The sequence below is a fragment of the Colossoma macropomum genome, unplaced genomic scaffold (assembly GCF_904425465.1).
Source record: "Colossoma macropomum unplaced genomic scaffold, Colossoma_macropomum, whole genome shotgun sequence".
NCBI classification, from domain to species: Eukaryota; Metazoa; Chordata; class Actinopteri; order Characiformes; family Serrasalmidae; genus Colossoma; species Colossoma macropomum.
Window position 1 is genome coordinate 25,226,512 of NW_023494790.1, and position 15,907 is coordinate 25,242,418.

The 15,907-nt window shown below is 40.2% G+C and overlaps 1 protein-coding gene across 1 annotated transcript; it reads left to right on the forward strand.

Annotated features, from left to right (window-relative positions):
* The first annotated feature begins 1,285 nt into the window (after positions 1-1,285).
* Positions 1,286-14,043, forward strand: LOC118808851 (SH2 domain-containing protein 4B). The gene is made up of 8 exons (XM_036571730.1): positions 1,286-1,464; positions 3,326-3,481; positions 6,425-6,581; positions 7,134-7,272; positions 7,369-7,678; positions 9,019-9,146; positions 13,422-13,642; positions 13,951-14,043. Exons 1-8 carry the CDS (start codon positions 1,286-1,288, stop codon positions 14,041-14,043), a joined length of 1,383 nt encoding a protein of 460 aa, XP_036427623.1.
* Positions 14,044-15,907: the final 1,864 nt, after the last annotated feature.

The following is a 15,907-nucleotide window of genomic DNA, read 5'->3' on the forward strand; positions in this document are numbered from 1 at the left end:
TATGCTTGTGGGGAAAACATGAAGTATTATATTTTCATCATTTTACAACTCAATTGAACCATCAGGATACTTTAGTAGCACATTGAGAAACCCTCTGCAGAGAGAGTGGTAAACTGCTTTAACGTAGCCTAACTGCTTATTAATGACCTGTAACAATCCGCAAAGGGGAATAAAACATTACCTGTATTTACTATTTAACAGTATTTAGTAAGCTGTTTAAGATGAAATTAGTTCATTAAATTAGTCTTCCTTATTGTCTGTCAATTTCCCTTTCTCAAAATGGAAATTACTGCATTTGAAGAATCAGTGGCATTATTACAATAATTCCAAAGCATATATACAAACATATATACCAATTTACATTTGTCTTCAAGGCACAGTAACAAAAAACATAAATGGCTCTGTAAAAATGAATTATTATATAAACCCCCATAAATGTCATAAATGGATGTCAGAGAACAGAACACAATTCAAGAGACAAGAAGAACATACACTGTCAGGTACAAACAACAATGGATTTAATGCCAAATTTGTGTGCCAATTATATATATATATAATAAAATATAAATATATATACATTTTTTTTCATCCGGTTTCATTGGATTATGGTACAGAAGTAACCACCAAGTAAGGTTTAGTATCTTTTTTCAGAGAGTGTGACAGCAAGCACATGCAGACGCACCAACACATTTCAGGAAAGAATTTTATTTAGGCCTGTCACACACAGGCACTGGCGTCAGACACACCTGTCTGGAGGGTCACTGCAGGAGACAGAAAGAAAGAGAAAGAGCATGCGAGAGCATAGCTGGAGGAGGAGTGAAATTAAAACCCATAGAGATGCTAAACAATGAAGCGCCTCCGCCACCACAGAAAGTGAGAGAGTGGCAGAGAAAAACACCAGACAAAAGAACTAGAGGAGTAAGGAGAATTCTGGAAAGACAGTATAAGTAAGACAAAGCGAACACAAGGGCACACTTGAGAAGAACAAAACAGAACAAAACAGAGAGAGAGAGAGAGAGAGAGAGAGAGAGAGAGGGACAGACAGACATCCAGTGGTAAGGGGGGCAAGACTAGCAGTAAGCATGTGGCATTTAAGAGACAAATATCTACTCTTTATTGAACAGAGCCCACTCTGGGCTCTCCCTGTCTTCTGAAGACCACCCAGAGGAGAAGAATTCACAGAGGAGAACGAAAAGCAGCCAAAATCAAGAAGCAGCAGCCACCTGAGCTGAGAAGCACTAGGACAAAGACTACCTGCTGCTGTGACTATCAGCCAGCCTTCAAGATGATGCAGCAGATTCTCCAAGATATGTACATCGAGCCTGATCTGCTGGAGGAGCTGAACGAGGAGCAGAAGCAGGTTCTGTTCTACAAGATCCGTGAGGAGCAGGTGCGCCGCTGGAATGAGAGGGAGAGCAGAGACCCCAGCCCAGCTGTCCGCAAGAAGAGTGAGTCCACTGGCTGGTCAGCCTGATTAATACTGTCCTTCACAGCCCTGGTTGTAAAATGGAATAATGATGTAGCAGTTTTAGAGATCTTCTCCTGTAAATTATTACTGAAACAAAGAAGAAAAAACATTAACTTTTTATGTAAGTTAATCCACAGGAAGTTTATTCCAAGTAATTTTAAACCATTTGTATCAGTCCAATCATCATGCTCATACAACGTAAGGAGAAGCTGGCGTAGCAAATGATGCACTGAAAATAGTGATGCACTGAATATATGTGATCCAGTCTTTCAGTTTACTTTTGGTAGTAACTGTGTCAATGAATATTTTATTCATGTGTGAAATGTGAGTCATGTAAATTCAATACATCACTTTTTTCTATGTGTATATGTGTGGATTTGAAAGCAAAACATTCATGATATGACATGAACAATACAATTCCAAAACTGGGCTTATAATATCTTAAGCTTTTCAACTACATGCTTATTATTTAGTTACTAATTAATTCTATTCTAGCTACTATTACACTAATGTGTAAAAGGAAGATGGGCCCTTGCGCTTTAAGGGGTTAACATTCTAAAACTAGAACACGGTACTGTATGAAAGTCAGAGAGCACCATTCACTTATTTAATTGCCAGTCAAAACAGCCAGTAATTACTAGTTATTTATTATTCACAAGGTATTTCTGAGGAGGTTACATAAGATAATTCACTTGCTTAAGGAAGGGAAAGTGAAAAAATAAGTGAAAAAACGGATTCCAAAACTGGAGTTCAAAAAAGCATTATAAGATACACAGAAAACGGGACTCCCAACAAATGTGCAAGACCATGCAAACCACCAAAGCTGTCCCCATCAGATAAACAGCACTTACAGCTTTCATCTTTGACAGAGAGGAGAAAATCAAACTCCACTCTGGCTTCAGATCTAAAAAAAAAAACACCGGTATTTCTGTCCATCCTTCCACTGTGAGAAGACAACTCAACACTATGAGTCTGAAAGAATGTGTAGCTGTCAAGAAGCTGTTACTGAGAAAAGAAAGTGGACAAAAAAGAATAAAATTTACAAATCAAGAAGCTGCTGGTGTTCTCAAAACAATGGACTGACCACCCTAGAGTCCAGACCTCAATATCACTAAATGTGTGAAATCGTGAAAAGCAGAAATGCAACTTCTAAGACTGAACTTTGGAGGTGTGTAAACTTATTCCTGCAGATTTCTTTGAAAAAAGCAAGTCTCCTGAAAAGAATGGAACCTGTAATAGAGGTGAAGGATGGACACACTACATAGTGAAAAACTTTGTTATTTAGTTGTCAAGGCTTAAGAGAAGTTGTTAGTTAAATAAATGTTTTCTGCTTTGTTCCTTTCCCTGAACAATGAATAACTTCTACTTAACTGGAGGTTTTGACTGGGAATGAGATAAATGAAAGGTGGTCTCTGACTTTTGCACAGTACTGTATTTGCAATCTATATGACAGAATTATTCCAGATGAGAATCATGTTACAAGCAATGATGACAAGCCAGATTAATAGATATGTCTCTGTTTACAGCAAGAGTACTTTAAATTGGAATTTGTTTCTTTTTTTTGACAACAAATCTCAGAATCATCAAACACCATCAGCAGGTCATCTTTCTATTTGCTCTGTGTGAAAGCTTCCTGATGAGATGCCTCACGCTCTTGTATTGCTTGTGTTTTCTCTGGAAGTTGTCAGGTTGCTGCTGTAGCTCACAGTGGCGGGTGAATAATCTTCTGTAACAGTGTGCTATCGTTCCTTTGCTTTTTTGGCTTTATCTTATCTGAGTTTCACTCACGGAGGGAAGCCACTTGCGGTGCCAGCTTTCCTCACTGTGCGCGTGTGTGGTGTGTGTGTGGTCAGGCAGCCGGCGAGGACTCCGTTGGCTCCTGGGCTCAGATGGTGAGGTGTGGGTGTGGGTGATGGGGGAGGCCCCCGGAGACAAGCCCTACGAGGAGATCGCAGAGAAGCTGATGGAGGAGAGAGCCAGGAAGCAGGCCCAGAGAGAAGCGCAGGAACTCCGGTGAGAAAGTCCAGAAAAATTTCATCGGCAGTCTAGACATGGCAGTCGCACTGGGGCCCGTAGCATGGGGGGGTCCATAGTAACCAAGCCCCTTTACATCTTTATTGGACCCCTTATATTGCTTCTTGCGTAATTCTCCTGTGGCTTAGAAGTAGCTATGACTCCTAAGTGCATAAAGGAGCTATTTATGCCTTTCACAGTTTTTCTCAATTGCTAAAGCACATTTAACATAACTGGGGTCCAATTAAACTTCACTGTCACTTTAGCAAACTGTGCAAATGTGTTAACATGTTCTCATTGCTTTCACTCATTTTTCATAGACTTTTTCAAACATTTAAGACAGATCTAACAGAAAAACACAGAAGTTAACAGGATAACTATGTAAAACATAGAGACAGAAATAAGAAATACTCTCTTATGTGACTTATATGACTTATATGACTCTCAGTCATATAAGTGACTCATATGACTCTTAGTCATATTTCCCTTCAGCCCCCAAATGAACTAAAGTTGCAATCAGTTGCTGACTGAATGCATGGATAAAGTAGACTGTAGACACTTTTTTATCTGATGAGGAATAGCTAATAGGCAGGACAGTCATTATATAAAACTGACTGATACAATGACAGACTTTCCTATTCAGAAAAAAAATCAGGTAATAGATTCTACCAGAGAAACTATGACAAAGCATTTCAAGGCAATTTACTGCACATCTCCATCCACCCGAAAAGAAAAACAATAAGATTTCACCTGAGATATTCAGAAACATTTGTTTCTGCTATTTGCTTTTTTCCATACTCATTGAAAGCGAGAACAGTGGAAAGCATTTTCCCCAAATTATGTCACACAGGCTAGAGACAGTATCTCTCAGTAGAGAATGTGCAATAGGTGAGTCTATTAGTCTGTAAAGATCATTTATGCAATTGCAGACTTTTTGCACATTGAACGCTACAGTGTATTGACTTAAAACACTGCAATGCACTCTTCTCCATTAATAATTTAATTCCTCAAGGCAGTTATCGCATTTATTTTGACATGTAAAGAACATGATCCAACACAGCTGAAAATTTGAAAATCTCACAAGCTACCATTCTGAACAGGAAAATATATTAATAAGAATTTACTTCAAACTTCTGTTGCCTTTTACTGTTATTTTATCGACTAAACAAACAAATAATAAGATTGTAGTGATCTGAACTCTGTTCTGAATGTGCTTACACGCTCATCTATCAACTATCCAACAATAAGGCCAGCATCATGCATGTATCCTGACTACTGAGGGGCAGATTTTAATGAGTTAAAGGGAAAATCACCTCTGAATGTATCACCGATGAGAGGTGAGGTGAGATAGTTATTGATATACTGTATGATTAGCGGCAGCATGGTGGCGCAGTGGGTAGCGCTGTTGCCTCACAGCAAGAAGGGCCTGGGTTCGATTCCCGGCCGGGCGGCCAGGGTCATTTCTGTGTGGAGTTTGCATGTTCTCCCCGTGTCTGCGTGGGTTTCCTCCCACAGTCCAAAGACATGCAGTCAAGCTGATTGGACATGCTAAATTGCCACTAGGTGTGAATGTATATGTCTGCCCTGTGATGGACTGGCGACCTGTCCAGGGTGTATCCTGCCTTCCGCCCAATGACAGCTGGGATAGGCTCCAGCACCCTGCCGTGACCCTGAAGGATAAGCGGTTTAGATGGTGTGTGTGTGTGTGATTAGCCTGCATTAAAGCATTGACCTGAAATAATACAGCATTAGCAAATAAAAAAGCAAACTGTATTGTCCCTTTTATTAACTAAAGGGCATTTTTGTATGGGGGAGCTTTATTTATTTATTTTTGTCTTTTTTGTATCGAGTTCCCTAGATCCTAGTTAAAGCGCTACAGGGTCCGCAGGGTGGGAGGGATGATGAGAGAGCAAGAAAGAGGGAGCAAGACATAGCAATAAAGACTGAGGTTTGAGCAGGGAGTCAGGAATGGTGATTAGGATGATGAAACTGGAAACAGAGGTGGAAAAAGAAAGAAGGAGTGAGAGTGATGAAAATTGCTTATTAAGAATTAGGAGGATGTAGAGAAGGTGTGAAGACTCACAGATGTGAGTCACCTAAAAAAAAAGTGAGGGGAAAGAAAAAGGGAGGTAGAAATAGACACAGAGAGAGACAGAGCGAGAGAGAGAGAGAGAGAGAGAGAGAGAGAGAGAGAGAGAGAGAGAGTGGAAAAAGAAAGAGAAACAGTGAAAATGAGATGATGAACATGATAAACAGAGGCGGAAAGAAGAGGGGAGCAAAGGAGAGAAAGGAAGAAGGGTGAGGTGAGAGATAGAGAGAAAGTGAGGAAAAGAAGGAGATAAAAAGAGAATGTATGTGTGTGAGAGAGAGAGGGAACAGAAAGAGTTGGAGAGAGAATGAGAGGGAGCAAGAGAGAAAATAGAGAAAAGCAGAGAGAGATAGAGAGTGAGAAAAAGTGAGAAAGAAAGAGTGTAAGAGATGAGAGGAAAGAGTAAAAGAGGGACAGAGAAGGGGGGAGATAAAGAGAGATGAGGTTGGAAAAGTGAGTGTGGAGAGAAGAGAAAAGAGAGAAGAGAGAGAAGAGAAGAGAAGGGGAGAGAAAGGGGAGAGAGAGAGAGACAAAACGTGGAAAAGGGAGAGAAAGACTGAAAATGTGATGATGTTGACAGAGGGGAGAGAGAGAAGGAGAGAAAATGAAAGAGAAGGATAGAGAGAGAAAGAGATAAGAGAAAGTAAGGGGAGAGAGCAAACAAGACACAAAAACAGTGACGAAGAGAAGGGAGGAGAGAAGGAGAGAAAGAGAAAGAAAAAGTGAAAGAAACAAAAGAGAAAGGGAGGAAAGAAAAAAGAAAGGGGAACAAAGAGTGGAAGTGATCTGATGAAGAAGACATTGATGTAGAACAGCAGCATGTGTGTCACTCATCTCCTGCTGGATTTTCTGAGGCGTGTGAAGGAAGCAGAGATTGAAAAGAAGTTTCGTGATGCCATGGCGAAGGAGAAGGCACGCTTTGTGGCAGAGAAATGGAGGGAGGAGACAGATGACAGAAAGGCAGCCAAGCAAGAGGAGGAAGAGGAGGATCGCATTCGAGAGGAGCTGAAGGTGGGTCTGCGATAATGTCAAATCAAATACACTCTGTGCCTTTTGAAAAGATTACACGTCAGTGACCAAAATAAACTCAATTGGAGCATGACTCCCCTCTCCAATCCTATTAGTTCAGTTCGACAGGGACACTGCCACTAAGATCAAGCTGTGTCAGAATCCTTCAATTTCTCCTTCGCTCAAGCCTTTAATTACCAACTCACAATGGTGATTGAGTTTAATTAGCCCTAATTGCTATGTGTTTTGTGTTCATGAAGGTGAATTATTTAAGAGCTGGCAACCTTGGAGAATGTAGATAGCGATCGTGGAAAGACAAGGCTAGCATGTGTAGGTCTGGTATTTGATGGGTAGGGTTAAAAGCATGATGTCAGGGCTAATGACACAGTCTAGCAAATTAATCATTACGATCCCGGCCCTAATGAAATTGAAAATGAGACCGGCAATAGGGGGATTTCTTGTCCAGCTCTGGAAAGCTAATCCACTCTGCCTGGGTGCTGGCTGGGGAGAAAAGCGGAAGGCGATCAAATGAGTTCTTCATCTTTATTTCTCCAGAAATGTGAGGAAGAAGAGAGACAGAGAGGTGAGGAGGAAATCCGGCAAACGGAGGAGAGACGAGCAAAAGAGCTGTACATCTCTCTGAAGCAGGAGGAAAAGAGGAGCGAAAGGGATGACAAAGAATGGCAGGAACAATGTGAGAGAACAGAACGAGTGGAACAAAGATCCGCCAGATGGGCCAGTCCTATTAAAGCGGCTGATTTCTATTCAAATCTCTCTGTGTGCTTCACAGTGCGCCGCTCCAAAGCGGCTGATGAGGAGATGAAGTGCAAGGCTCGGCGTGCCAGAGACGAGTACAAACGCCAGTCCCTCAGGGCCATCGAGAAGGGCCTAGTGGCCGGTCTGAGCGGACTCTTCCAGAAGACGCATCTGAACGGCTCGGGTCAGAACCGGCGCCACAGTGGCGTCATCGAGCAGTCTGCCGCTCCGGCCGAGGCCAGCCACTCACCGGCTGCTGTCGGAAGTGCAGCTGCTCCAGTTCATTACCGCCGCAGACAGAACCGCAGATACAGCAGCCCTGTGACTCAGTCCATAACAGAGGGGTACATCTACAAATCTCACCACATCACCACCCTGACCACTATCACAAACCTTCACTATGACTGACCTGAAGTCATGCACACATCATAGAAACACATACAACAGTGATCCTGGAGATCTGGCTTCCTACAGAGGTCTAGTTCTAAGAACAATCTGCCATACCTGCAGCATGTTAGATGCAGGTCGGAACTAAACTCTGCAGGAACATTTCCAGGAACAGGGTTGGTGACCATTGGCATACACAGCACAAACTCTGGGCACACATACACTCTTATAAATAAAAGTCCTAAAAAGAGTTCTTTAGAGTGAAACCACAAAATAACTGCTCTTGGTTTTCTAAAGAACCTTACAAAGAATAGTTGCCTTTTCATAAATGAGCTGTTTGAGTGTAAAGAATATATGAATCTGCCTAGATCAATTTTTTCTAGATCAAAGTTTTTTTCCCCTCTAGAATCATATGTCCAAGCCAAGAACCATTTAGAAACCTTTGAGTGTAGTAAGATTTTCCATATTTTTTTCTATTTCCCAAATTTTAGAATAACACTGATATCAAAGCTATGAAACGGCACATATGAAATAATGCAGAGACCAAAAAAGTGTTAAACAAATCAATCTTTTTTGTATTTTAACTTTTAAAATTGCCCCCTCCCCCTTGTCCTTTCTACACTTGGTGTTCTCTCAAGCAGCATCATTAAGAGAAACCTGGGATGCTTTTATAACAACGTCTTCAAGAAATTCCACTTATGCTGCTGAGAACTTGGCTGCTGAATATTACTTGTTGGAGAGACATTTAAATAAATAAATAAATAGTGAAGTTGATGCCTATGCTTATTTCCAAAATACACAATATTGAATACATATATATATATATGTAGCCATGAACACAGCAGAGTAGTCTACAAGTCTACAACTCAACTTTCATACGTAGAGCCTTTTTCACTCATTTGTCCCTTTCGTGCTGTTGTATTAACACAGAATGTTTCAGTGATTAGCAGACTGGGATTGCTGAACAGAGGGCTGTCAATCACCATACTCATGGGAATATCAGGACCATGCCCAGAAACCTCTCAGATTAGTTTGATAAGCAGTTTTTAAGATGAGTTTTAATTTTTTTAATTTTAACATTGCTGTATGTTTAATATAACACAGTTTCATACAAACGTTTTTAATATTTCAGTAGTTCCAACCTTCCAATAGTTCCCTGGTACATTAAAGATTATTAAAAACATGCATTCAAAGGTGTCCAGACTTTTGACTGGTACTGTACGCACAAAAGCACCGTCACACTGCCTTTTGATCAGATTGATTAATCGTAGGTCATCTACTCTGTTTTATTCTTCAGTCCAGTGTGGATTCGGCCACCCAGGCCAACCTCTCGTGACTCCATCTTGCGCTGGTTTAAAGAAGAGCAGAGGCCCAGAAGGGCAGGCTATGAGCGGAGCAGCAATACTATTGCTACCTGGTTCCACGGTAAGGAACACATTCTCTCAGACAAAGCGTGTTAAAGCGTCACGGTGGATCAAAATTGTCTTCAGCTGCACAACTGTACAGGACCTTCATTGGTGTATTTTGCTCTTCATAATGCAGCACATGTTTTAAATGGGATACACGTTTGGGCTACAGGCAGGCCAGCCTAGTACCTGCACTCTCTGATTATGCAGCCATGCTTTTGTAACATGTTCAGAATATTCCTTGGCATTGTAATGTTGAAATAAGCATGAACGTTCCCAAAAAAGACATCATCTAAAAGGCAGCATATGTTGCTCCAAAATGTGTATGTATCTTTTAGCATTAAAGGTGCTTTCATAGATGTGGAAGTTAGCCATGCTTTAGGCACTAATACACCCCCATTCCATGACAGACTCTGGCTTTTCAACTTTACCCTGGGAACAATATGGATGGTCCTTTTCTTATTTGGCCCGAGAACACAATGTCTATTATTTCCATAAACAATCTGAAGGGTTTTCCATTTCAGGGCCCAGAGAAGTTGGCAACGTTTCTGGGCTTTATTGACATATGGCTTCTGCAGTGCACAACACAGTCCTAACTAGCATTTGGGGATGCAGTGTTTATTGACAGTAGTTAAAAAAAGTAATCTCAAGCCTATGTGGTGATATTCATCGCAGAAACATGACAGTTTTTAAAGCAGTGCCTTCTGAGGGAACGTAAGTCATGGGCATTCAGTTTTCTCTGGATTCCCTGAACCATTATTACACACTGTAGAGGGTGAAATGCCTGAAGTCCTTGCAATCTTTTGTTGCAGGACATTATTCTTAAACTGTTGGGTTATTTGCTAATGGAATTTTTCTCAAACTGGTGAGCCTTGACTCAACCTGGCTTATAAAATACTCTGCATTTCTGGGATGCTCCTTTTATACTCAAGCATGATTATTTTTTAACATTTGACAACATTCCTAGGCTTAAACTGCCAGTCACAACTTTTTGTACATTTACAGAAAAATAAATTATAAAAAAAAAGTTTATAAGGTAAAACAATGAATATATTGTCTTTATACTGTTTTCCTCTAAATCAGGGGTTGAACAATCCAAATGTTAAGAAGATCCATTTTGTCATTTCAACAAAAATCAAACTGCCTTGGGAGCCACAACATTTTATATCCATTTTACCCTACCGGCTTTAAATATGTCTCAATACATGCTAATGTACTAGTATAGGATAAAAAGTATAAAATTAAAAAAAAACAAAACACAGACTTACTCTGCTTTAAGCTTAAGCTCAGCTAAAGCCGCTTTTCTCGCATCTCTGGCAGGAAACTTTTTCGCTAAAGTAGAAGAGTTTTTTGTAAAATGTCTCTTAACGTTCGACGCTTAAGCTTCTCATTTGAATTTTCTCATTTCACAGCACCATTTAAAGTGGAACAGGAAAATTCAAACAAGAAACTGTCTGCAGCTTTGCGACTTTTTAGTGTTTGACAGTTTCTTGTTGCAGATTAAACATACCAGGAACCCAGCTGGAGTGCTTATAAACACAAATATGTCTGTCCTCTCTTCTCTAAATCATCAATGTTTGTCTGAAAACTTTCTCTTTGTTATTTTGTTAGCTACTAGCTAGGCGAGACCGTTGTCTGCGTTGCTATGTGACCAGCAGTCTTTGCACCAACCTTAAGGGTCAAAGGTCAGTGAATTAGCAGATATAGGCTACATTAACTCCAGCGTTTAAGACCATTTATTTGTTAAAACTGTGTTAGAATGATCAACAGAGCTCTATTTTACTGCAAAAAAGGATTATTTTATTTTTACCTAAAATCTAGTCCTGCTTTTGGGCCTCAATAGGGCAGGAAAAAAGCTGCATGCGGCTCCGGAGCTGAATGTTGCTGACGCCTGCCCTAAATACAGGCCAAAGTGGATTTACAAATCACTGTTTTTATTAACATTTCAGATCCTGTGACAGTGTTTTGGAACTTAGCTTTGCACATTTGAAACAATTTTGTAAATAGACTGTACAGCAAAACAGTAATGGTAGTACTAGATCTAAGATTAATCAGTAGGGTAAGGGTTAAGCAGTAGGTGGCTAGGTTAGATAACAGACGTTACAGTGCAGTGTATGAGGACACTAGTTGAGTGGTTCCACTAAGAGAGAACAGTATTGATTGAACTGAAAAGAGAGTGACAAAGAGTCAGAGTAAAGGGTGAGAGAAACAGACAGCAGAGTGCAGAGAAAGCACAGAGAGAGAGAGAGAGAGAGAGAGAGAGAGAGAGAGAGAGAGAGAGAGAGAGAGAGAGAGAGAGAGAGATGGCTCAATAATTCACAGCTTGGGTTTGGTTGATTGGGGTCACCGTGTGTCGCTCCTGATTGGGGGGATGATAAGATTAACAAGTGTCTGAGTGATGCTATTCCACTACGGCAACACGAGAGTGACACTGGTGTCGTGCCAAAACATCTGTGCTCTCTAGCACGTACAACCCATTTTTGGCTATCAGTCTGTATCTCTCTCCTGTCTGTCCTGCACTTTCTCTCATCTGCCCTAGGTGGCTCTTCAATCTAAATGTGTCTTGCTCTTTCATTCTATCCTTCATGATACTGCTGTCGCCGATCTTTTACTCGAAAAGAGGAGGGGGTGGATTGTTTGACTTACAAACTGAAAATGTTGATCTTCTTTGCAATTGACCTATCTGTGCGCCGCTCTCAGTTATGTTGTTTCATAGCAGGGATGGGTGGTCATTTTATTCTCAATCTGATAACAGTAATACCACACAGGGACGCACTGATATGAGAAATGATGCTGACATCCAGTATTTTGCATGTACATATCTGCCAATGCTGATACATAAACAGTTATAATGTTTAGAAATTAGGACTAAATGTACATGGATTAGCATTACAGAAAGATATAAAATTTATTTCTGTAGGATTGCAGTAAAATGAATTTAGTGCAATATCCCAATGTCATCCAATCTGCTTTTAAACAGTACAAAAAATTGGTCATCAAATATTGGTTTGTAATATCGGTCAAATCTATCCATCTGTCCAATGCCAATATATTTTTTTAGCAATTATCTGCCAGCACTGATATGATTCTAATATCATAGTGTATCCCTAAGGCTAATATTGTGATACTAGCACAGATACTGATAGTCTTTTGTGCATTTCTGCAGGGTCAGCATTACATAGCTTACCAAATAAACTGACTGTTTATTGGAGTGAATATATTATCTGCCACTTCAGAACATGAATGTGTGCTCGTTAAGATGAAGAGGAGGAAAGAGGAAAGTATCCTACATATTTATTTGCTACAATCATTTTTCAGCATAAGACACAATCTCTTTCATAAAAAGACAGATAATGACTTTACTGCTTACAGAAAACATATGAAATTGCTTTGAAAACAAATATTGCTATTTTCATGTGAGAATTGATTCTCATAAAGAAACACGAGGATTGTTATGATACTGAAGTATCAATCCACCCACCCTTATTTCATATCACCTGTTGCTACATTTTTTTCTTTAGTATTGTAAAGAGCATGCTTTTGAGCCCCGTGCAGTCAAATAAAATATTGGCTTTAAAACATTATTTCCACCACTTTTATTTTCAAAATGCTTAGAATGTGCATGTCTGGGGGAGTACTTAGGTAGATGCCATGCACCCCCCCCCCTCAAAACAAGATACTGAAATTTCCTTATCAGTAGGTTATGGGGAGGTCACAGAAGCCAAAGGTACTCAATTTACAACATACATGAAATTAAAGATGGAAACGTCAAATACAACATTTTTTTAATCAATAAACCAAAACTTATGAGACAGTAGTTTTTGGCAGCTGTGCAGCAAAAATCAATTTTTTGTACTAATTGTCATGTTATCGCTTGCAGTTTCCACAGTTGGGAACATAGCCACTGTCAGGATAGACAGAATGAAGATGTTTGTCATGGAATTGAGCAAACATTAACAGTTCTGTTGTTGTTTACAACCTGGCTAGTCTGGATTAACTACCACTCAGTCCAGCACAGTGGTGTAGCACTTTAAACTGGAAACTCAATGTTACATGGGGATTCTAAATAAAGATTGCTGAGGTTTCTCATTAGGTTGAATGGGATGGCTGCCAATGTTCTGTAAAGCTCTTCCAAACTAGCAACAGTTGCACAGATAAATCAATTGCATTTTATGTTAAGGCAGAAGTCTGCATATGCTGACTCTATTTGATTGAATGGCAATGCGTGGAATAATTAAATTAAATCCATGAAACGATTAATTTTTTGACTGTTCTCTCTCTGATTCTCCTATAGGAATAATTTCACGGCAGGAATCGGAGTCTCTGCTGACGAACGCCTCAGAAGGCTGTTTCCTGGTAAGAGTGAGCGAGAGAATTTGGGGGTACACACTGTCCTACCGCACAGCCTCCGGCTTCAAACACTTCCTCATCGATGCCTCGGGCGATTACTACAGCTTCCTAGGGGTGGACCAGAACAGACACGCCACTTTAGCTGACCTCATTGACTTCCACAAGGTTAGCTATGGTCAGCAAACCATCTGCATCAAACTTTTTCTCCAAGCTGAAACTCTGTCTTGGCTCACACACACAGACACGAACACAGTTAATCGGAACTGCACATTCACAGTGGCAGGGAAACACTCAAGGGGTGATGATCACAGAGCTCTAAGGGGATGACTAACACAGACACGACGAGCACAACTGTCCTTCCATCTGTGCTGCTGACAGAGGGAATTGATTTTTGCTGCTAAACATCGAGCGAGGGTGCCTGTACCTGGGCTGTGGCTGATTTGCCTGCCTGTTTGCTGTGTGTTTTTCCTCAGGAGGAGGTAATAACCACATCAGGAGGAGAGCTGCTGCAGGACTCATGCAGGCTGAAGTGCTCCAGTCCAGATTATGGGGGGCTTTTTCAGTGAGGCCTCCCTCCACCCTCCTTATCATATAATAAGCTGACTTTATCATCTAGTTAAATAAATGATTTGCCCAGAAATCACAATTTCCCCCTTATGCCACATGTAGCCCCATCAGCAAAGACATGTTTGGTGTTTGCTTCTTTAGTTTTATAATATAGCTACTATAGCTAATAAGTAATGGAAGTTAATAGCCAGTGGGTGGGCATCGGCCAATAGTAGGCGTAATCATCATGTACCTCAAACTGCATGAAGTTGTTAAGTAACCGCAAACACACTTCATCATGGGTAAAGATGTAAAAATTCTATACAGTGTAAAAATCGAAACCCTATTATTGGAAGATAACAAATTCTATCCCTGGTGGTGTCGCAGGGGTAGTGTTCAAGACCGAGACCCGTACATCACACTGAGCTGTACAGTATGGCGGCCACTGTTCCAGCATTTCTTTGGATTGTTCAGGTTTTTGGTTGCCTAAACAAGAAAAAAATAATTCCATTCCTGGACTAAAGATATCCAGGAACCTAAGTATTTTCATATCTTAATTATGTCAATTATTTCTTTACGAAGTTTAAACTGCTTCCATTTATACAGTCAAGTCATTGTATACAAAGAATGGGCTTGATTAGCTCAGATTCTGGACAATGTACGGACAGTTGTTTAGGATAGGTGCACTGCTGGTGACATGTTTAGGCAATAGGAAGCACTTCAAATTTATAACGGAGAAGGTGAGGTTCTGCAGCACAGCTGACATTTATCTACATTAGACTGCACCCTGAGCATAGCTAACTGTCAACCTGGCAGCATTGTGTAACAGGGGGAGGTCTAGCTTGCAGGTCCCACCTGACAGGTCCTACTGGACATGACTAAATTACACAGGAAATTTGGGTAAACAACAAAAACTGCGTTTTTATAAGCAGCATATTTAAAACCATATTGTCGATACATCCTTCAGACTCCTCTGAGGGTCTTTTGTGGAAACCACTGTTACTGAAAATCATCAAAACTAGCCATCTTATTAGATTACAGTGGAAGTGGAGGAGGGAGGGGCTTATGCTATGTACACCCTTACACTCAACTGACTGAGATCTGTGGTCATTTGTAATTTCTAGGGGTTCTAATTGTTAGGCTTGCATAAACATTTTAACATGTAAAACATTAAAAACTGAGAACAGCAACAATTGTGAAAATAGGAGCATTGCTACATCCCTACTTATGTGGCTTCTAACAGTGACTGACATATAACATAAATAAAAAGAAAAAAGGACAAATATATATTACATAAAATTGACACCAAACATATCTATGCTGATTGATTACAGTTGGGATAAAAAGAAAATTCTAGAATTTTGTATTTTGGCCAATCTGTCAATTTAAAGCTACACTATGAAAGTTTTGAGGATTTGGAGACCTCTCTGGTGGAAAGTGTAATTGCACGCAACATGTATAAGAATGTTGGGTTGTGTTTCGGCCCTGAACAGATGACTATGATGATTTAAGAAGTTTTCAAAGAGACCTTTATCAAAACTTGGTGTAAGTTATGTCTTCATGGGAAGGGAGTGAATTATCTACTATTGTCATCATATCTTAATCAGTATAATGTTGATTTTGCATTTGAGACCAAAACATTGAGTCAGAGTCTGTGTGTGTGACAGTAATATATAAAGACGTATGACGTGGTCTAAAAAACTCCAGCCAAATCCAACTCAATGCCTCTGACTTTTAAATGATTATTTCAGGCTTTACACGCATACACACCATATTTTAGCATGTTTTTTTTCTTCTGATTTAATCATGCTACTTCTTTCAATTTTACAAGAACAAAGAAAAAAACGTACGTAGTACAGCTTTAAGCACTGCTTCACTCAGCTC

What these genes read in the sequence shown, in the direction of transcription:
- LOC118808851 (XM_036571730.1), top strand. Translation starts at nt 1,286, where the DNA reads ATGATGCAGCAGATTCTCCAAGATATGTACATCGAGCCTGATCTGCTG. An exon ending in AAGAGTGAGTCCACTGGCTG is followed by an intron (nt 1,465 to 3,325) that starts GTCAGCCTGATT and finishes GTGGTCAGGCAG; the next exon opens with CCGGCGAGGACTCCGTTGGC. An exon ending in CAAAGAATGGCAGGAACAAT is followed by an intron (nt 7,273 to 7,368) that starts GTGAGAGAACAG and finishes TGTGCTTCACAG; the next exon opens with TGCGCCGCTCCAAAGCGGCT.